A 24,218-nucleotide genomic window follows, 5' to 3' on the forward strand; every position below is an offset into this window, starting at 1 on the left:
GTGACCGAGTGTATTTTCTTGTTGCAGTACGGTGGGCAAATGCATCCACAGGCTCAAAATTATTTAACTTAGAGGTACAGCATGATTACAGGCCCTTCCAACCCAATGAGTCCATCCAATTGCACACATGACCAATTAATACACTAACCCATACATCTTTGGAATGTGGGAGGAAACTGAAGCATCTGGAAGAAGACCACACCATCTCAATGAGAACGTACAAACTCCTTACAGACAGCAAGTTGAACCCAGGTTGCTGATTTGGTAACAGTGTTATGCTAACCATTGCTCTACCATGCTACCCTCAGAGAGCTAGAATAAGTTAAGGAACTAGAAATTATGGGCTCTCAGAGCATTACCTATTACCTCATTTCTGCTGATAGCTCTTCTCGATTGCAGAAATGCACTCCTGTCAGTGGCCAAGTCAGGCATGTAAACAGAACTATACATTGGAATATATAACAGTTGTCGGGTCAGCCAATCCCAATGACAAGCTCATCAACATTGGAATCTGTACTTACAGATAACACTGTTGCAAAGGATGGAAGCCAAATCTGATGATTTATGAAAACACACTCACAAAGAGATCTAGTTCTGTCTCAATAAAAAAATATAAGCCATGGGATCCAAATTAGACCATGTGGTCCATCGAGTCTGGTCAGCCATTCCAACATAGTTGATTTATTGACCTTCTCAACCCTATTCTCCTGCCTTCTCCCCATAACCACTGATCTTCTTACTAATCATGAATCTACCAGCCTCCACTTTAAACATACCCAATAACTTGGCTTCTACAGCCATTTGTGGCAAAGAATTCCAAAGATGTCTAAAGAAACCCCTACTTATTTCTGTTCTAAAGGTCAACCTTGTTTTCTGAGGCTGTGCCCTCTGTCTTGTACTCTCCCACTACCAGGAACTTCTTCTCCACATCGACTCTATCTTGGCATTGCTATATCCAATAGATTTCAAAAAGGTCCCCCTTCATTCTTTTAAACTGCAGTAGATGCTATCTCATTGGCTCTTCACTCAACCCTGGAACACCTGAACCACAAAAAATCATACATCAGGCTGTTCTTTATTGACTACAGCTCAGCATTCAATACCATCATCCCCTTAAAGCTCATCAATAAGCATGAAGACCTTGGCTTCAAGACCACCTTGTGCAATTGGATCCTCAATTTCCTCACTTACAGACCCCAGTCACTCTGGGTTGGCAAAACATCTCTTCCACAATCTCCAGTAGCACAGGTGATGTCAGTGGCCAAGTTGGGCACGTAAACAGAACTGTACATTGGACTATATACAGCTGCCAAGGTCAGGCAATTCCAGTGTCAAGTTCATCAGCACTGTATGCTGTGTGCTTAGTTCCCTGCTCTATTCATTTTACACTTATGATTGTGTGGTTAAGCAAAACTCAAATGTCATATTCAATTTGCTGATGACACCACTGTGGTGGTGGCAGCTGTGAATCAGCATATAGGAGGGTAATTAAAAATTTAGCTGAATGGGGTCATAACAACAACCTGTTTACTCAACGTCAGCAAGCCCAAGAAGCTGGTTATGGATTTCTGGAGAAGGAAACTTTTGGAGGATCAGAAGTGGAGAGGGTTAGCAACTTTAAATTCCATGGTGTTATTATTTCAGAGGACCTGTTCTGGAACCAGCACATAAGTGCAATTACAAACAAAGCCCAGCAGCACCTCAGCTTCCTTAGGAGTTTGCAAAGAATTGGCATGATATCTAAAGCTTTGACTAACTTCTAAAGAGGTGTCATGGAGGGTATATTGACTGGCTGCATCACAGCCTGGTATGGAAACACCAATGTCCTTGAATGTAAAATCCTATAGAAAGTAACGGTTACCACCCTGTCCATCAAATCAACTATAGTTTAATTGTCATTCAAGACATACATGGATACAGCCAAACATGACAGTGTTCCTCTGGGGCCAAAGTGCAAAAACATACATGCACATTCAAAATAATGAGAAAGAAAAACAAAAAAAAATAGTCACATAAGAAAACACATATTCAACTTGCTTTTATGGTGGAGAAATATAGTAAATAGAATGATGTGAGACAGAACCATTTTCTAACTCAGAGTTATTGTCAAAAGGTAGGGTCAGCTCACAGTGTGAGGAACAGCGGAGGACTGCAATGCCAGGAGAGGTCATCCCCAGCCGAGCCCAGATGCCACATTACAATGCAAGCCTGCAGTTTGGGGCCTAGTCTTCTCCACAACCAAAGTGACACTGCTGTCTCTCCACCAAACAAGGAAAGCAGGCCTGCAGTCATCAATGTCCAACATGGCCTGAAGATCACAAAACAAGCATCCAAGACATTATGGGTAAAGCCCTCCCAATCATTATGCACATCTACATGAAACACTGTCACAAGAAAGCAGCAATCATTATCAGGAACCCCTACCACCCAGGACGTACTGTCACAACCACGGATTTGGCAGTGCAGTAGATACAGCAATTGTGCTTGTGAATCTGTACGTGTCAGATAATTATTATTTAATCATGATAGTATTTAACTCCATTCTTGTTGGCGCAGTGCTTGTTGAGATTTGGACAGAGCATAGCAACGCCTTGCTGCTGTTTTGCATTCGCCCTTCCCTGAGATACTGGACTTTCCAGTCAACTGACTCTGAAGACTAGTGGTATTCGTTTAATGTTTAGACTTATTTTTAGCTGCAGTGTAGACTTCATTTTCCTTTTGAGAGTTTTAGTTAATGGCCCTGTTTGGCCTAATGTTTATTGTTTTATTTGCCCTTTAACACTGTTCGTATTAAAGTCTGTGAACTAATCAACCTGCTTCAGTGTCTCTCACTCCGCACTTGGGCCATATCCAAACTCGTTAACACATACTCTCTTCTCAGTGCAGCCATCAGGAAATAGGTACAGCAGCCTCAGGACTCACACCACCAGGTTCAGGAACAATAACTATGCTTCAATCATTAGTCTCTTGAACCAACAGGGATAACTTCATTGAGTGAGTCCCAAGGCTGCTGTACCTTCTTGCCCCATCACCGAAATGTTCCCACACCCAATGGACTCACTTTCAAGGATTGTTCATCTCATGTTCTTGATAGTTATTTCTGATTTATTTATGATTATTACTTCTTCCTTTTGTATTTGCCCAGTTTGTTGTCTTCTGCACTCTGGTTGAATGCCCTGGCTGGGTGGTCTTCCATTAATTCCGTTATGGTTATTATTCTACAGATTTATTGAGTGTATCCACAAGAAAATGAATTTCAGGGTTGTATATGGTGACATGTATGTACTTTGATAATAAAATTTGCTTTGAATTTTTAACTTTGAGTACAGGTCCAGAGCCATTAAATGTTCCCCATATGTTACATTCTCACAATGTTCCTTGTACTTTGAGCTGACCCTATCTTTCAATGATAACTCTGAATTAGAAAATGGTTTTGTCTCACATCATTCTGTTAACTATATTTCTCCACCATAAAAGCAAAATGAATATGTATTCATTGCACTGATAAACATATGAATAAGCTTTGAAATTCTTTCTCATTTATTTTTAACTGGAGTAGGTAGTTTGCTGAATATGCAGCTGTAGAGTCTTACTGGAGTTGGGAACCCACAATATAATAAATGTTGTAAACTGAAATGCACTGATGCCAGCACTGGTGCCAATCTCACTCTTTCATCTGCTTTCAGTAATGTAAACCACTAACACTTTTGATATACAACAAGAAAGGAATAATACAAGGCATCTCTGAGAACGTTCAACACAAACAAACATAAAAACAACAGGGACTGGAATTAGGATTAGATTTTAAAAGGACATTGGAGCAACTTCTCGCAAACAGTGGTGTGAATTTGGAATGAGCAGCACTCTCATCCCTTGTCTTCTCCTCACTTGCCCATCATTTCCCTCTGGTGCCCTTTCTCCTTCCCTTTCTCCCATGTCCCACTCTCTTCTCCCATCAGATGTCTTCCTCTTTAGCCCTTTTCCTCTTCCACCTATCTCCTCCAAGAGTCTTTTTTCATCCCCTTCCTCCACCCATCCACCATTTCAACAGTTCAAAGCAAGTTTATTATCAAAGTACATATATGTCACCGTATACTACCCTGAGATTCATTTTCTTGTCAGCATTCAGAGTAGAACACGGAATACAATAGAATCAATTAAAAAAAAACAGACACAACAAAGTCAAGGTGTTGGAGTAAGTAAAGCTGAGTGAATTTATCCCCTCTGAATCAAGAGGTAATAACTGTTCGTGAATCTGAGGCACCTGTCCCTCCTTCGTGATGGCAGCAGCATGAAGAGAACATGGCCTGGATGGTGGCTGTCCTTGATGAAGAGATGTGCAGAAGAGCATCTCTGACTGTACCTCATATCCTTGAAGTGGATGGGCTACAGCAGCAAAAGACCATGAACTCGCTCTCAGAGGCCACTGAGTGTATGTCTGTGATTTTTTTTTAAACCTGACTCCGGAAAGGTTAGTGCTTCATCCCAATCACAAACTCTACCCAAGACAAAGATACTGTCTGTGTCCTGCAGAACTGCAGTCATTGGTTGGTACCTTTGTCTGAGGCAATAGAGACCTATTTAGTTATTGTTCAGAAAATGACAAACCTGTCACCTGTCACTCGAGCTCCAGCAAAAGAAATGAATACTTAACTGCCAATGGCTTCAAAGAAACCTCCCAGAGACAAACACTTCTTTAATTTCTGACAACACTTCATGAAATTTTTAATTAATAAAAAAGGCATATTGGAATTTTTTGTGACTTAAAATATTAATCTCAATGTGCACCATTAAATGTTTAAACATCATTTTACTTGAAAATAACAAATGTTTCAACTATATGCCTTGGTTTGTTTCAGGAATGCTTTCTCTGTGGGATGCCTGATAAGCGTTATGACAAACAGCTGCATAACTTAATTAAAGATTGGAGAATGAGAAAATCCTTTGTTATCCTTTACTAGTTTTAGTTCCTTTATCAAATTTTATTTTCTGCATTTACTTTTTCTCGGTTCCATTTAATTATTCTCATAAATCTTTAGGTTTATATAAAATTATTCTATAATTTCTGCTGTTGTCATGGTTTGGACCATATGACCAAAAGTTACAAGAGCAGAATTAGGCCTTTCAGCCCATCGAGTCTGGTCCTCTATTCCATCATGGCTGATTTATTATCCTTCTCAATTCCATTCTCCTGCCTTTGCCCCATAACCTTTGATGGCTTTACCTAAAAACCTGAAAACAGAACACAACAAGCAGCAAAACAAGCCCTGTTCCTCACTCCTACCCACACACAGAGTCCTCTAACCCCAAGACAGTCTGCATTCTTCAGTCTCCAGAAAACTTGCATTCAGATGTGGACATCCAGATATTGATCCTTTGATTACCCCAGTGGTCCCCAACGGTATTAATTGTATAATTTTCTAGATACTGTTGCTGGAGCAGTGATTATTCAGAAGTTGGAGAGCTTGCTATAATGCTTGTGTTCTGCCCCCACTACACCAACTGTATTCAGTGGTCCTTGTCTGATCTCCTCTACCGGGACTGTGAATTATTGAGTGTCAGTTGATATGAGTTCTATTTCAACATTTAAGAGAAATTTGGATAGGAGGGGTATGGACGGCTATGGACCAAGTGCAGCTTGTTGGACTAGGCAGAATAATAGTTCAGCACAGACTAGATGGTCCATAAGACTTGTTTCTGTGCTGCAGTGCTCTCTGAATCTATGACCAAATTCACTGAGTGAGGCACTGCTCTGGCAGTTCCTTACAATGGTAGCAAACCTTGTAAGTCTAATACTTCCATCATTAAGACCATACCACATAGGGGCCGAATTAGGCCAGTTGGCCCATCAAGTCTGTTCTGCCATTCGATCCTGGCTTGACAAAGGATGATATATCATATTCCCTGGACCTGTACTCAATGAAGTTTAGAAGAATGAGAGTGGATTTCATTGAAATCTATCAAACTTTGAAAGGCATAGAGTGAATGTAGAGAAGATGTTTCCTATAGTGGGTGACTCTTGGACCAGAAGCACAGTCTCAGAATACAGAGCCATCCATTTAGAAAAGAGATGAGGCGGAATTTCTTAAGCTAAAGTGTGGTGGACCTGTGGAAGTCATTGCCACAGATGGCTGTGGAAGCCAAGACGTTAAGTATATTTAAAGCAGAGATTGATAGGTTCTTGATTGGTCAAGGCATCAAAGGTTACAGGGGAAAGGCAGGAGAATGGAATTGAGAACAATAATATATCAGTCACGATTGAATGGCAGAACACACTTGATGGGCTTAATGGCCTAATTCTGTTCCTGTATATTATGGTCTCTCCCATTTTATTGCCACTCTTTGCCTCCTGCCAATTAGCCAATCTGCTGTCCATGTTGCTATCTATCCTGCAATACCATGGCCTCTTATCTGTCTCAAAATCATAGTCAGTTCATCAATTCAAAAATGTTCTTGCCAAAACTCAAAACCTGGCTTCAAGAGCCACACAGTCAAGGAGTGTGTTTCCCAGTCCTGATGAAAGGTCTTGGCCTAAATCATTGACAGTTGATTCATTTCCATAGATGCTGCCTGGCCTGCTGAGTTCCTCCAGCATTCTGTTTGTCTTACTCTCAACTTCCATCATCTGTAGAAACTCTTGCTTTTTGGGTTTCTCTTTTGTTAATTCCCAACAGCAACAGTTAATCTCCTCATCACAGCAGTATATCTTAATCCCTGAAATGTATTGATGTTGATTACTCTATGACTAATGTTCCTTACTTCTAATGCATCTCTGTAACAATGGCACACATCCCAAATACATGCTGCATCATTCGGAGATGGAAATCAGCAAGATTACCTGTTCCATTCAAATGTTAGTTGCAGGAGATCTCATTTAGAAACACCTTATTTCTCCAGAGAAATGGCGAGATAATAATTTTCAATGGAAAGGTAAAAAAAAATTGATATAAAAATATAAGCTTTTATACTCGGTGGCCCATTTACTAGGTAGCTACAGCACCTAAGAAAGTGACTACTGAATATATTTCTGTATCTTCGTTGTCTTCTGCTGCTGTAGCCCATCCTCTTCAAGGTTCATCATGGTGTGCATTCAGAGATACTCTTTTGCTCTTTTGCACACCACTGTTGTAACACATGGTTATTTGAGTTACTGTCATCTTCATGTTAGCTTGAACCAGTCTGGCCATTCTCCTCTGACCTCTCTCATTAACAAGGCATTTTTGCCCACAGAATTGCCACTCATTGGATGAGTTTTCTTTCTCACATCATTCTCTGTAAGCTAAGGGATATAAAATTCCAGGGGACAAGCAGTTTCTGAGATACTTAAACCACCCCATATGGTGCCAACAATCATTTCACGGTCAAAGTCACTTAGATAACATCTCTTCCTCCATTCTGATGTTTAGTCTGAACAACAGCTGTTCCACTATTGGATCAAACAGAGAGGCAGGACTGCATCCAGTTTTATATCCTTCAATTACAACTATCTCCACTCTTTTTGAATACCTGTCTGAGATTCACCCTGAGACATAGCCAGCTTGTAGGTGAGATTGTGAACCAGTCATACAGAAATACAAAGAAAATCCACCCAGAATTCCATTCAGGCAAAGGAGGAATTGAAACACAGATAATTATTCACGTTTTAATCTTCTCTTTCTCACACTGCTGCGATATAATGTGCCTCAGGATGGGTAATTTTCAATCAGGGATGATGTATAGCAAGTTGGAAGTTTGGCAGGAACTGCATGGGAAAACGATTGGCAGAGTGGAAGTTCATCTTTGGTCATGATTACCAAAGGATGTATAGACCATGTGAAATAGGAGACTGAGTATGCTCCACCATTTGCTCATGGCTGATTTATTATTCTGCCTTCACTAACCCAGAACCTATCATTCTGCTTTAGATATTCCCAATGACTTGGTCTACCCAATGAATTCCACAGATTCACTGCTAAAGAGATTCCTCCTCACCTCTGTTCTAAATAAATATTCTTGCATTCTGAAGCAGTGCCCAATGGTCCTAGACTCTCCCACGATTGGAAGCATCCACAACACGTCCATTCTACCTTGTCTATAGGTATCCCTAAGAGTCCCTTTCTTTCTTCTAACCTCCAATGTGTACATCAAATGTTCCTCATATGTTAATCCTTTCATTCCTGGAATCATTCTTGTCAGCCTCCTCTGAACTCTTTCCAAGACTAGCACATCTTTTCTTAAGATAATGGGCCCAAAACTGCTCACAATACTTCAAGTGTGGTCTAGCCTATGCCTTATAAAGATTCAGCATTACGGTACAGCCTCGCTTTTATGTTCTAGTGTATAACTGAGTAGTTGGATCTAATCGGGAATTGATACAAATATGAAGAGACATGGGTTAATGGGTTGACATGGGCTCAGTGGGCTTTATAAATCTCTGAGAATTCATGCAATGTTGCAAAATTTTAGTTGACTGTAATTAGTTTGTACAAACCAAAAACAATGGGCAAGTATTAGCCTGTAGAAATGATTTTGCTGTGCTGCCTCTGTGTTTAATGATAAAAAGGTACATCATTTTAGCACAATAAGTCTCCTTTGACCACCAGTTTTATCTTTCACAAAGAAAAAGAATCAATTGATGAATTACTAAGTGTGTTGCCTTTATGGCATTTGTTTAGTTTATAATATTTTCGCTTTAGTAATTCATTTGTTAGCATTTTTTAGTTGTTAAAGTTAGGATTGTTTAAAGTAAATTCATTGTCTGTGATATATCGCGGCATGTGATGACGTCACATCCGGTTTTGCCGCGTCTTGTGGGAAAATACCGGTTTGGAGAAACGGGAAGGAGGGGGCTCACATGTGCGAGATCAGCTCAAGAAAAGTTGTCTTCTACGCATTAGAAACATAGTGAAGCAATGCCGTAAGTTCATGAGATAATCGATATGTTGAATTAAAATGTTAACGCTGATTCTGTTAAAAGTAACAATGGTCAATAAGGTTTATGTTTTCGTTAGTTAAAGAGTTGCGGATAGTTTGTGTTGAAGTGTATTTAAAGCAGTCAATGACGTAAGTAGATTCTGACTGTATGCTGCATTTTAATGTAATGTAATTGTTGTAGTTTACTTTTGCAAGTATTTACGATGTAAATGTGATATCAAGAAGGAAACAAATACTGTACAAATCTTGTATTGTTTTATCAACAGTTTTCACCATACGTTAATGTGGAAGAGTGAACAGTAAACGGTTAATCTTACTGCGATCCTATTTTCATTGACGACGGTTTACCTCGGTGTTTAGTTCAGTGTTCTCTTACACCTGAGCGAGAACACTACACTAAGGGTGCGTCAAAGCCAAATAATATAGCCAGAGAGGATCAGGCAGCTGGCTTGAGGGAAACCTCAGATAAATGTGGAAGGTAACTTGTGTGCTGCCTCCTAGATCTGCTTTATTTCTCACATGCACAATAAAATGAGTTTCTTTTTGTCTATGACCAAAACAGTCCAAGGATTGTGCTGGAAGCAGTCTGCAATCAAACTCCACCTGAATTATACCCAAAGACAAGGATTCCACAGCTGTCTGTGGCATTGAATTCCACAGAGTCACCACCTTCTAACTGAAGAAATTTGTTCTCATCTCTGTTCTAAATGGACCTCTATTCTGAAGCTGTGCCCCCATCATACTAGACAGGTATATGGAGGAATTTAAGGTGGAGGGTTATATGGGAGGCAGGGTTTAAGGGTCGGCACAACATTGTGGGCCGAATGGCCTGTACTGTGCTATATTGTTCTATGTTCTACTCTAAGACTCCTCCCACAATAAGAAACATCCTCTCTACATCCACTCTATCTAGGCCTTGCAATACTCAGTGTGTCTCAATGAGATTCCCTCCTCGTGGTTCTAAACTCCAGTGACTACAGACCCAAAGCCATCAGGCACTTCTCATATGATAGCCCTTTCTTTCTTCAATGAGATCCCCTCCTCTAGAACCTCTCCAATGCCGGCACAGATTTTCTTAGATAAGGGGCCCAAAACTGCTCACAATACTCAGCGTGATCTAGTGCTTAAAAATCCTCAGCATTACAGTACATCCTCACTTTTATATTCTAGTCCTCTCAAAATGAATGCTAATGTTACATTCATTTGAAGATGACTGGAAAAGAAAGGGCAGAAGCCAGAATAAGAAGCCGGGGGGGTGGGGGAAGAAATACAAGCTGGCAGGAGATAGGAGTGACCAGGTGAGAGGGAAGGTGAGAGAGTGGCTGAGGAGGATGAAGTGACGGGTGCAAGAGGTAAAGGACTGTAGAAGGAATCTGATAGGAGAGGAAAGTGGACCATGAAGGAAGAGCAGTAGAGATCAAAGAGGGGTAGCTGTGAGAATGCACTTGCCAGCTTGTAGCCCTACCCCCCCCCCCCCCCCACCACCTCTGTATACTGGTTCTGACCTCTTCTTTCCCAGTCTTCTTGAAGGAGGAAGAATAAATCTAATAGGAAAGGCCAGTGGACAATGGAAGAAAAGGAATGAGGAGAGGATCCAGGAGGAGGTATGGGTAGGTTAGGAGAAGAGATGGGGTGAGATGTGTTGTTCAAAAATTGACTGCTTATATCTTCCTCCAATTTCTCTTTTTTCCCATTTCTCACTTATTGTGGGCAACAATCTGGCAAGTGTGGGGAAATGTCAGATTGTCCACTCCTTTACTTCCCTCCACTTGCCAACACATCCCTCTGATTCCCTTCCTCCATCCCTTTCTCCATGACCCACTCTGATGTCCTTTCAGATTCCTTCTTCTTCAGCCCTTACCTCTTCCACCTATCACCTCCCAGCTTCTCACTTCATCTCTTCCCCTAACCTTCCACTTACCCCCTCACTTGCTTTCATGTATCTCCTTCCCCTACCCCCAATTCTAATTCTGACTTTGCCGTCTTCAGTTCCAGTTGTGATAAAGTGTCTCAGACCAAAATGCCGACTGTTTATTCCCCTCCATAAATGCTGCCTGACGTGCTGAGGTCCTGCAGCATTTTGTGTCTGTTGTTTAAGATTTCCAGGATCTGCAGAATCTCTCGTGTTTATGATTTGTCTGAGCCTCAGGCTTTGTTTGCCATTGAATACTGCTGTAGCTTTTTACCCCAATTACCTGCAAATTAAACAATGTCTTCTCTCACCATGACCAAGGGCTGCCATTAGAACTGTGCAACACAGATATTCCTCCACAGCAAACTCTGATGTGTTTACATGTATCAGATCCACTTAATGGAGAGAGAATTGAAGGAAGTTTACAAATAAATATTTAACTCCACCATAAACATTTTCAAAGCCAGCTGTGAAAGAAGTAGGATTGGACCTGGAGCCAGCAATCCTATTGCGCAAAAACCCAAAGCTATAGAAACATCAAAAGCTCCAAAGATCTCATCCCTAGGAGGGGAAGAATAAAGCAAGAAGATGGGCTACACCTAGGGAGAACTTGAAAGACTGGCCAAGGACAGAGGACTCTGCTGGGCTACTGCCGCCAGCTTATGCACCAGTAGTGGTGATGGAGTCTTCTTCATTCATTTGATCCCAATTACCTGCAATTTAAACACAGCCTTCTCTCACTATCACCAAGGATTGTCATCAAAGCTATGTAATACCAATATTCCACCACAGCCAGCTCTGACATCCTGACGTGTTTCAACTTCCACTTGACAGAGAGAAAATTGAAAGGTTTCAAATAAATCTTTGCTCAACCAAGCACTCATTCAGTTTTTAAAAATGGGAGACAGAGCACACTCATAGCCTACAAGCCTTTTGTTGATTTATTGATGAGTCGCAATCCTTATTTTGCTGACTGTTACCTGGCTGCCTTCCAATGCATGCTGTTCAGCATCATATGTCTGTACTGTTACCAGCTCCTGCTGGTTCACAACAGACTTTGATTTTCAGTAAATTTGGGAATTGATGCTACATGTCCCCATGAATACCTACTTGAGGATACCTGTCACTGTATTGCAAAGAGTTCTATCAGCCTTTTCCTGGGATGAAACCTGAAGCATTAGGCTCCCTTGAACCAATTTTCCCCTCATATTAAACTAACTACATGCAAAAACTGTACATGTTGGGTTTCAGAATCCAATCCCGGCGTCCACCGTAAGGAGTTTGTACGTACTCCCTGTGGAAGGCATGGGTTTCCTCCAGGTGCTCCAGTTTCCTCCCACAGTCTGAAGACATATTGGTTGGCAGGTTAATGGGTCACTGTAAATTGTCCAATGATTAGGGTAGGGTTAAATAGGTGGGTTGCTAAGTGGCACAGATCCATCCTTGGACTAGCATATAAGTGCTATCATAGTTACTTAAGAGTGTGGATGAACAAAGGGACCTTGGAGTTCAAATCCATACATCCCTCAAAGTCGCTGCGCAGGCTGATAGGGTAGTTAAGAAGGCCTATGGGATGCTAGGCTTCATTAACAGGGGGATTGAGTTCAAGAGTAGAGAGGTCATGTTGCAACTCTACAAATCTCTGGTGAGACTGCACTTAGAGTATTGTGTTCAATTCTGGTCACCTCATTGTAGGAAGGATGTGGAAGCCATGGAGAGGGTGCAGAGGAGATGTACCAGGATGTTGCCTGGTTTGGAGAACAAGTCATATGAAGCAAGGTTAGCAGAGCTGAGACTTTTCTCTTTGGAGCGTAGAAGAATGAGAGGGGACTTGATAGAGGTCTACAAGATTATGAGAGGCATAGATAGGGTGGATAGTCAGTACCTGTTTCCCAGGACACCAATAGCAAACACCAGAGGGCATATGTACAAAATTAAGGGAGGGAAGTTTAGGGGAGACATCAGGGGTAAGTTTTTTTTACACAGAGGGTTGTGAGTGCCTGGAATGATTTGCCAGGGATGGTGGTGGAAGCTAAAACATTAGGGGTATTTAAGAGCCTCTTGGACAGGCACATGGATGAAAGAAAGATAGAGGGTTATGGGGTAGTGTGGGTTTAGTACTTTTTTTAAGGATTATATGGGTCGGCACAACATGGAGGGCTGAAGGGCCTGTACTGTGCTTTAGTGTTCTATGGTTCTATGGTTTTATAAAAACATAAACTGCCTCTACTGTCTTAGCTTGCATAGCTTTGGATATAATTTAAAACTTTAACAAACTTCTATAGTTGCATAGTGGAGAGTACCCTGACTGGATACTCTCATAATAGACTGGTATGGAAATACCACCGCCCAGTACAGAAAAGCTTACAAAAAGTGATGTATATAGCCTAGTCCATCACAGGTAAAGACCTTCACACCATTGAAGAATACTGACACACCAAAACAGCACCCGTCATCAAGGACCCCAGCTCTCCTCTCACTGCTGTCATCGGGCAGGAGATACAGGAGCCTTAAGTTCCACAGCAGCAGGTTCAGGAACTCATGTTCTCAGTATGGTTTATTTTCACAACATATGATCTTTCCATCAGCAATGGGGATGGGAGAGGTTCTGGAGGATTGGGGGGTTGCTGATGTCGTTCCCTTATTCAAGAAAGGGACTAGAGATAGCCCAGAAAATTATAGACCAATGAGTCTTACTTCAGTGGTTGGTAAGTTGATGGAGAAGATCCTGACAGTCAGGATTTATGAACATTTGGAGAGACATGATATGATTAGAAATAGTCAGCATGGCCTTGTGAAAGGCAGGTCATGCCTTACGAACCTGATTGAATTTTTTGAGGATGTGACTAAACACATTGGTGAACGTAGAGCAGTAGATGTAGTGTATATGGATTTCAGCAAGGCATTTGATCAGTTACCCCATGCAAGGCTTATTGAGAAAGCAAGGAGACATGGGATTCAAGGGGACATTGCTTTGTGGATCCAGAACTGACTTGCCCACAGAAGGCAAAGAATGTTGTAGACGGGTCATATTCTGCATGGAGGTCAGTCGCCAGTGGTGTTCTGGGACCCCTCCTCTTCATGATTTTTATAAATGACCTGGATGAGGAAGCGGAGGGATGGGTTAGTAAATTTGCTGATGACACAAAGGTTGGGGGTGTTGTGGATAGTGTGGAGTGCTGTCAGAGGTTACAGTGGGACATTGATAGAATGCAAAACTGGGCTGAGAATTGGCAGATGGAGTTCAACACAAGCAGCGTGATGGCAGTGTGAGGTGGTTCATTTTGGTAGGTAAAATATGATGGCAGAAAATAGTACTAATGGTAAGACTCTCGGCAGTGTGAAGGATCAGAGAGATCTTGGGGTCCAAGTCCATAGGACACTCAAACCTGCTGTGCAGGTTGACTCTGTGGTTAAGAAAGCATATGGCATATTGGCCTTCAGCAATCATGGGATTAAGTTTAGGAGTCAAGAGGTAATGTTGCAGCTATATAGGACCCTGGTCAGACCCCACTTGGAGTACTGTGCTCAGTTCTGGTCACCTCACTATAGGAAAGAAGTGGAAACCATAGAAAGGGTGCAGAGGAGGTTTACAAGGATGTTGCCTGGATTGGGGAGCATGCCTTATAAGAACAGGTTGAGGGAACTCAGCCTTTTTTCCTTGGAGCAACAGAGGATGAGAGCTAACCTGATAAGGTTGTAGAAGATGATGGATAGTCAGAGGCTTTTTACCAGGGCTGAAATGGCTAACACGAGAGGGCACAGTTCAAAGGTGCTTAGAAGTAGGTACAGAGGAGATGTCAGGGGTAAGTTTTTTTACACAGAGATTGGTAAGTGCGTGGAATGGGCTGCCAGCGACAGTGGTGAAGACTGATACGATAGGGTCTTTTAAGAGACTCCTGAACAGGTACATGGAACTCAGAAAAATAGAGGGCTATGGGTAACCCTAGGTAATTTCTAAGGTAAGCACATGTTTGGCACAGCCTTGTGGGCCAAAGGGCCTGTATTGTGCTGTAGGTTTTCTATGTTTCTATAAATAGCATCTTGAACAATTCAATAAAGCAATTCATCAATACTTCTCGAATGAGCAATTAATACTGGGTTTGCCTGTAACCACTAAATCCGAGAACCAACTTTCGAAAAATCCTATCCGGAATTGGTGAGCATTGATGTTCAGTGACAGAAATATCTAGCAGGTTTAAAACACAGGATATTGCTGAGGGTTAAGAATCAGGAAAAATACTTCTAAAGATGGAATCTGTAACAAGGACAAATTAAACTGATTGTGCAAAGTGCTTGTTCTACACTTTCTCAGGCTACTTAAAGAATGATAGCCATTCAATACTACTTAGACAAATCACTACTGTAGTGCCCAAAGCTCAACTCTCCTCTTAAAAGCAAATTCCATTAAAATAATGGAAATCACACATTCAGGAGACGGCCTAAGTGCCAAGTGAATTTGCTGTAAAATAACGACAATTACAACCATCAGGGTTGTGTTAAGTTTGCTCAACTCTCACCTCAGAATTTTTATGACCCACTAATAGGTTTAGATCACAAGAGCTTAACCATAAGGCACAGGAGTAGAATAGGGCCATTTGGACCATCAGATCTGCTCCAACATTCCATCATGGCTGACATATTATTCCTCTTAACCCTATTGTCTTCCATCTCCCTGTAACTTTTGTCACCCGATCTAATCAAGAACCTGTCAACCTCAGCTTTAATTGTACCCAATGTCTTGGCCTCCACAGCTATCTGTGGCAATGAACTCTATAGATTCACCACCCTCTGGCAAAAGAAATTCCTCCTCATCTCTATCTTAAAGGTCTTTTTATTCCAAACCTGTGCCCTTTGGTCCTAGACTCCTCCACTATAGAAAACATGCTCTCCACATCCACTATTTTTCAATATTCATTAGGTCTCATTGAGATACACACCCCCCCACACCCTTCTGAGCTCCAGCAAGTGCCAACCCAGAGCAATCAAATGCTCCTCATATGTTAACACTTTCATTCCCGGAATCAATCTCCTGAACTTTCTCTGGACCATCTTCAATTCAATACCAGCACATCCTTTCTTAAATAAGTTTTTCAAAGGTTAATGTGACCTCTTATGTTCCTGTTTTCTGTTCAATGCTTTTGCTTTTTTTTTTGCTTTCTGTTGTTCTCAGCCTTGATGTCATGGGTTGTATTAAGGCTCGACACTGTAGGCATTTTACAAAACAATACTTTGCTTATCACATGTACAAACTTTGTTCTCAATGTTTTTGTTCTCAATGAAATTGATATTCATGCCATCTTGTTGGAAGCTACCCAAATGGAATATAAAGTGCTGCTCCTCCACACTGAGATTGGCCACATCATGCCACAAGAAGAGGCCAGGGACTGACAAGTCAGAACAGGAATGGGAATTGGAATTAAAATGTTTGCCACTGGGAAGGCCTGCTTTTGGCAGATGGAGCAGAGGTGTTCGACAAAGCGGTCCCCAATTTACGATGGGTATGACCAATGTATAAGAGGCCAAATTAGAGTGTCGGATACAATAGACGACCCCAGCAGATTCACAAGTGAAGTGTTGCCTCCTCTGGAAGGGCTGTTTGGGGTCCTGAATGGAGGTAAATGAGCAGATGTAGTACTTTAACTGCTTGCAAAGGTAAGTGAAGGGATAAATTATCTTTTGCAGCTGCTGGTTATATTTCTTCTGCTTATTTTTGTTCACAGTTATGGTTCAAAATTTGGTGTGTGTTGCTTTGGGCTTCCAACATCTTCAGAATTTCTCATGTTTGTTATCTGACATTCGTTTAGAGGGTCCAGCATTTAGATGCAACCATGAAGAAGGCACACTGATATTTCTATTTTCTTTGACATGTCAGGCAATTCAGCTTGTCAGCAAAGACTGTGATGTACAGATAAAAGTACTCTGACTGGTTGCATCACAGTATGGTATGTGAATTTCAAAGCACAGCTCTGCAAGAGGTTACAGAGAAGGTAGTCATGAGTACAGCAATATTTTTCGGGTTGGTTCAACAACCTGATGGCAGTGGGGAAGAAGCTTTTGTTGAACCTTGAGATGTGGGTCTTCAGAATTCAGTAATTCCTGCCTAATGGCATCTTGAAGAAGAGAGCCTAGCCCGGATGGTGTTGGTCCCTGGTGATGGCTGTCACCTCCCTGAGCCATCGCCTCTTTCTGAAGTCCTAAATGGTGGAAAGAGCTGTACTCATGATCGAGCTGGCTAAGCACCACCATTCTGTATATCTGCTTCTGTTCCTGTGCATTGGAATTTACATACAGCCAGTGATACAATGATGCCTTCCTATTCCTACATTTTATAGCTCATGTGGAAATAATTTCTGTTACCATAGAAAGGATCAAGTTGTTTACAAAGGGATTATTGAAATCAATAAAGTGATTAGAACAAGGTGATACATCATTAGCCCTCATAACTTAAGTCGATGCCATAATTATTAGTGTATTAATGCACCCATCATTCGAAGGCCAACTCAGACAGATATTCTCGCAATTGAGAATTTATTACAATTCCTTGTAGAATCATCATAAGCACCAGATAGAATACAAGCAATTTGCAAATTACACCATTGCCAAGAGTTTAGTGACACTTTTGTTCAAAATAGACTAAAAACAGAAATCATTCCTTTCTTAAGAGAAAAATCTAGTAATTTTAACTTGTCAGTACCATGACCAAAATGGATGCACTGACATGCCCCTTATAGTCATTTTTATTTCCTTTCATTTCCTTTCATTAACTGAAATTATATTTGCTAAAAGACGTCATCAGTTATAACACTACTGGTGAATCAGCTGGCAGAGAAAACATGTTCATTGTTGATAGACAAAAATGGAAATTTCCACCTATCTGCCAAGAATCCAGTGAATCCAACATACTACCTATAAATCCAACTACTGAGTCATAAACAAGGCACTATTGTCAACTGTTTTAAGACTCTAAGACAAAGAATCAGAATTAGGCCATTCGGTCTATTGATTCTGCTCCACCATTTGATCATGACTGATTTATTCATGTTGATCATGGCTGAGATTAAACACTGGAAACAGTAGGACCTGGGTTTGAATCAGCAGCTCCTCACACAGTTTATGTTGAAGCTCTGACTGCAGGGAGCCATCTACCACTGACATTATCAGAGAAACAGTTTCCATGAACTGCTCTGTTTTCCAATAGAGAGACAGCAGCAAAAGTACTGCAGTTAACCCTTTGGTCTGTTTTCTGTACCAGCAAAGATGGAGACAATTGTAGAAGAAAGCATTCAGATATTACTTCACCCAAAATGAGATGAGCTGGATTTCAAAACATAATTAATTCAAGGAGACAACAGAAGATGTTGCCAATAGTGGGGAGTCTAGGACTAGAAGACACAAACTCAGAATGCAAGGATATCCTTTAGAACAGAAATGAGGAGAAATTTCCAAAGGGTGATGCATCTGTGGAACTCATTGCCACAGACAGCAGTGGCAGCTAAGTCATTGGACAATTTAAAGCAGAGTTTGATAGGTTCTTCATTACTCAGGGCATCAAAGGTCACTGGAAGAAGGCAGGAGAATGGGTTTGAGAGGGAAATTAAATCAGCCATGATCATTGGCAGCATAGACTCGATGTGCTACATGGCCTAATTCTGCTCCTATGTCCTATGGTCATTTTCAAATTGTGGCATTGAACATTTGTTGAATTCTTAAAGTAGTTCAAACTTTAAAAAACTGAACTTACCTTCAATAAAATTTGGAATTGGTTGATATTTAGTTACTAGAAGTACCCAACATTTTCACACAAGCACAGACAAAGAGTGAATGAACGCATCTGTCACCAAACTGTTGAGTGCAGAGTACATGAGCTCATTTCATAACAGATGACATCTTACCTCATCTTCAAGTTTCCCTGCTGCGGCTGACCATCATAGATGGATAAGATATCAAAGTCTTCTTCCAAAGCGAAGATCTGGAACACCACCTGTATCCGGTTTCGTTCCCCAGTAATGATAATCCAGGTGCAGTTTGCATAATTCGGGTATCCATAAGGGAATCCAGGGCTCTCGATGGTGCCATTAGGCCCTTGCACTAACCCACCACAGCTCTGCTCTGAAATAAAAATTACAACGTACTGTTAACCGGAACATAACACTGTGCTCAGATCAACAAACTTTGCAGTCAACACATGAAAAACACAAAAAGCATTTTTGACAAGATAACAGCCAATAATGCAAAGTAAACCTTTCCCAGAGAGCTAATAAAATTCCTCTGTTATCTGATCAGTCCTTTTTACTTAGCACAATATTTCACACATTCTCTCTTCTCCCCTCTCCCATCAGGCAGAAGATACAAGAGCTGCAAAGCACGTACTACCAGAAGCTCACTATGAATGCTCCCAAGCCCGGCTGCAAAAGGAAGATGGTTGGGCATGGGTCGAACAACCCCATCCTGTTAAAAACCCAGAGCTACAAGAATGACAACAGAAGCTTCAAGACCTCATCACTGGGAGAGATGGGCTATACCTGAGGACAATTTGAAAGGTTGGCCCAGGACGGAGGAGAACAGTGAGCCACTGCCAGCAGCACATGCCCCAGTAGGGGTGATAAGCTTAAGGAAGTAAGTACATACCACCAGGCTCAATGATGGCTTCTATCCCACTGTTATCAGATTCTTGGATGGACTCCTTATACAATCCCCTGGTCCCTGGTCAGATCAATCCTTGATCCCCTGGAGTTTGTCTACCAGGTGCACAATGGAGTTGATGATGCTGTCATCTACCTGCTGAACTGACCCTACTCCCATTTTCGATAAACAAAGTAACACTGTGAGGATCATGCTTTTTGAGTTCTCACGGGCCTTCAATACCATTGAATACCTCATCGCTGGGGGAAAAGCTCCATTCAATGCAAGTTGGCACTTCCATTGAATCTTGGATAATGGACTACCTGACTGGCAGACCACAGGTTTGTGCGGCTTCAGAGCTGTGTGTCAGACAAGGCTATAAGCAGCACTGGTATCCCACAGGGGACTGTATTGGCTCCCTTACTGTTTAGCCTATTTACCTCAGACTTTAGATACAACACTGAGTCATGTCATCTGCAGAAATTCTCTGATGACTCAGCAATAGTTGAGTGTGTAAAGGGAAGACAGGATACAAGGGCCTTGTGGAGGACTTTGTCAAATAATGCAAGCTGAGTTATCTGCTGCTCAACATTAGTAAGACAAAGGAGATGGTGATAAGCTTTCGGAAGACTAAGCCTGCGCTGTTCCCTGTTACCATTAATGGTGAGGCCGAGGATGTACCAGGTCGTGCACCTGGATGATACATTTGAGTGGAGCACCAACACAGAGGCTGTGTACAAGAAGGGCCAGAGTCACCTCTACATCCTGAAGAGTCTAAGATCCTTTGGACAATGTAGGCCTCTCCTTCGCATGTTCTAGCAATATGTAGTCACAAGTACAATCTTCTATATGGTAGCATGCTGGGCAATTGTATCAACATTGGTGATGCCAACAGGCTCAATAAACTGATTGGAAAGGCTGGCTCTGTTATAGGAGTCAAACTGGACACACTGGAGGCTGTGGTCGAACAAAGGACCCTACAAAAAATCCTGGCATTTCTGGACAATGTTTCTCACCTTCTGCATGTCTCCTTCGCTGAACAGAGGAACACTTTCAGTAATAGATTAAGATAACTGCACTGCTCCAAGGACCACTAAATGCAGTCATTCTTAACCTCGACCATTGTGAGTCTACCTACAGCCAGGGTAGTGATAACCCACTCCTGTTAGAATGTTTGAGGTAACTTATATTTCATTTGTTTCTTATTTCCCTTCTAATATTTGTATATCTGTTCACTTGTAATGCTACTATGACACTGTAAATTCATTTGGCATCAATAAAATAGCTATCTACCTATCTATGAGATGGAATCATAGAATAAAGTGACCTCAATCAACCTCGTAAAGAGCTTGCTCTTTATTTTTTTTCCTGCACTGCACTTTCTCTGTAACTGTAACACTTTATTTTCTTTGTTGTTATACCTCGTTCTACCTCAATGGCCAGTATAATAATTTTTAAAAATACCCCATTGACAAGCAAGACCATAAGTCAAGGAGCAGAATTAAGCTATTCAGCCCATTGTGTTTACTCTGCCAGTCGAACATGGTTGATATACACTCTGTGGCCGCTTTATTGAGCAGAGGAGTGGAACCCAGTGTGGTCTTGTGCTCTTAGAAAAACTGTATTTTACAGGATAGCAGGGATCAGCTACTGCCCTCAATGTGCATTTATGCAGCAATCTAAACAACTTAAAAATTACCCAAGATGGAAGCTTGGATAATTTTAGCAAAAATGCAGAGAGTTCAATAAAATGCATTTTAAATTCAATATAGAATCACAGTGCACCTGAATATACTAGTACTGTTAATTATACTCACAACTGGTGTTAACCAAGGTAGGATAGATACGCAACATTCCACAAATACACAATGTAAACAAGAGTAAACCCATGGGTCAATGATAAACTAAAACATAGTACCCCCTTTAAAATATATCTACTCAATGTTCACTAATTTTACCAAAAACTTAAGACTCACAGGTTGCTTCAAAGGCAAATATCGAGTGGATGGAGATGAATGTCTTTACACCATGCACTTCAAATCAAAATGAAAACTAACCCTCACAAGAAATGGTATAAGAAACAGATTGCATAAAGGAAGTGATGTTCATACAAAATGAGCTGCCCTTTTAGAGGCTGGAGCAGGTCCACCCCTGGAGCATAACCTTCCCTGTTGTATCAGCCTCGACTTTAAGATTATTGCAACAAATGTTCTGCTGGAGGAAGTCTTGATTAGGCAGGGCATCATAGGTTATGGAGAGAAGGCCAAAGGATGGAGTTGGGAGAGAAAATAAATCAGCCATGATTGAACTGTGGAGCAGACTTAATGGGCCAAAAAGCCTAATTCTGATCCAATGTGGTATGTTCTTACATACTTACCTACTATCTTATGGTCTTATGGTCTATTGATGAGAGAGTAGGTAAATTATCCAGAATTGGAAACTGAGGGTTTTGGGGAACTGGCATGGAAGAGAACTGAAGCCAGTTCACTGTTGCTATGGTGATATGAATTGTGGGGTAGGCTTGAGGTTAAATGGCATGCTTCACCTCTTACTTTCTTGTGTTCTTCTGTTGACCATTTTATACTGAGCCAAGTGAAGTAAGGCATGTACAACATCCCTTTGCCTTACATTATATGGCCAGATTCGGCTCCAACTCCATCCATAGGTTTGCAGTGGGTTGCACCTCAAATAATGATGAGTTGGGGAGTACAGGAAGGAGAGAAAGAGCTTAGTGACATGGTCTCATGACAACAATCTTACCCTCATTGTCAACAAAAGGGTTTAGCATTGACTTCAGGAAGGGTATGGTGCACATGCTCCTGTGTACATCAACAGTGATGAGGCTGAGAGGGTTGAAAGTTTCTGGGAGTGAACACCAATAGCTTGTCCTGTTCCAATCCTGAAGATACCCTGGCCAAGAAAGCTCACCAGTGCCTCTACTTCCTCTGGTGGCTGAAGAAATATGGCATGTTCTCTTTGACCCTAACACATTTTTAACAATACACCTCAGGAGGTGTCCTTTCCAGATGCATCACAGCTTGGTGTGCAATGGCTCTGCCTATGACCCCCAGAAACAACAGAGTTGTGAACACAGTTCAAACATTACGGAAACCATCCTCACATTACGTCAGTAAAGGAGCCAGCATAACCAAAGAAACAACTCACCCTGGACATTCTCTTTTCTTCCCTTTCCCATTGTGTGGAAGATACAAAAGCCTGAAAGCACATACCACTAGGGACAAGGTCAGTTTCTACCTTCCTCTCATAAAACTACTGAAGAGTTCCCTGGTACAATAACATGAAACTTGACTTCACAATTTATCTCGTTATGACCATGCAATTTATTGGCCAATTCCACTGCACTTTCTCTGTAACAGTAATACTTTATTGGGCATCCTGTTATAGGTGAAGCTTGTTCTACCTCAATGCAATGTTGTAATGCCATTTATTCTATAAAGTGGCAGCTACAAAAGGAGAGACTGAACAAACAAAAGACCCTACTACGAACCACAGCCATCATTTACTCATGCCCACATTACACCGGAATATGTGGATCCCAGATCAGCCACTACAGCCACCTAAGGACCTGCCAACTGACAACCACTTAGGGAACTGTCATACTCGACTTGAGTGATCACACTGCCATTGTTGTAATGAAATGATCTGTATCCAAGGCAAGTTTTTCCACTGTATTTTGGAACAGAATTAGAATCATGTTTATTATCACCTGCATGTGTCGTGAAATTTGTTAACTTAGCAGCAGCAGTTCAATGCAATACAGAATATCGAAGAAAAAAAATAATAATATTAAATAAATAACAGTATACGTATATTGAATGAATTAAGAATCGTGCAAAAACAAAAATAATATATATTAAAAAAGTGAGGTAGTGTCCAAGGGTTCAATGTCCATTTAGGAATCGGATGGCAAAGGGGAAGAAGCTGTTCCTGAATCACTGAGTGTGTGCCTTCAGGCTTTTGTACCTCCTACCAGATGGTAACAGTGAGAAAAGGGCATGCCCTGGGTGCTGGAGGTCCTTAATAATGGACACTGCCTTTCTAAGACACCGCTCCTTGAAGATGTCCTGGGTACTTTGTAGGATGGAACTGACTAAATTTACAACCCTCTGCAACTTCTTTCAGTCCTGTGCAGTAGCCCTCCCCCCATACCAAACAGTGATGCAGCCTGTCAGAATGCTCTCCATGGTACATCTGTAAAAGTTTCTGAGTGTGTTTGTTGGCATACCAAATCTCTTCAAACTCCAAATGAAGTATAGTCGCTGTCTTGCCTTCTTTATAACTGCCATCGATATGTTGGGACCAGGTTCGATCCTCGGTGATCTTGACACCCAGGAACTTGAAACTGCTCATTCTCTCCACTTCTGATCCCTCTGAGGATTGGTATGTGTTCCTTCATCTTACCCTTCCTCAAGTCCACAATCAGCTCCTTCATCTTACTGATGTTGAGTGCAAGGTTGTTGCTGTGACACCACTCCACTAGTTGGCATATCTCACTTGTGTATGCCCTCTCGTCACCATCTGAGATTCTACCAACAATGGCTGTATCATCAGCGAATTTATAGATGGTATTTGAGCTCTGCCTAGCCACACAGTCATGGGTATAGAGAGCACTGGGCTAAGCACACATCCCTGAGGTGCACCACTGTTGATCATCAGCGAGGAGAAGGTATTATCACCAATCCACACAGATTGTGGTCTTCTGGTTAGGAAGTCGAGGATCCAATTGCAGAAGGAGGTGCAGAGGCCT

The 24,218-nt window shown here is 41.5% G+C and overlaps 1 protein-coding gene across 1 annotated transcript in view; it reads right to left on the bottom strand.

The window, feature by feature from the left end:
* LOC140733433 (CUB and sushi domain-containing protein 1-like) overlaps positions 1-24,218 on the bottom strand; it is a 2,013,313-nt gene that overhangs the window by 1,700,617 nt on the left and 288,478 nt on the right. The window contains exon 2 of the mRNA XM_073056756.1: positions 18,721-18,937. Within this exon, the coding sequence (XP_072912857.1) occupies positions 18,721-18,937 (217 nt within the window). The remainder of the gene's footprint in view (positions 1-18,720; positions 18,938-24,218) is intronic.

This window comes from Hemitrygon akajei, chromosome 9, assembly GCF_048418815.1.
Source record: "Hemitrygon akajei chromosome 9, sHemAka1.3, whole genome shotgun sequence".
NCBI lineage: Eukaryota > Metazoa > Chordata > Chondrichthyes > Myliobatiformes > Dasyatidae > Hemitrygon > Hemitrygon akajei.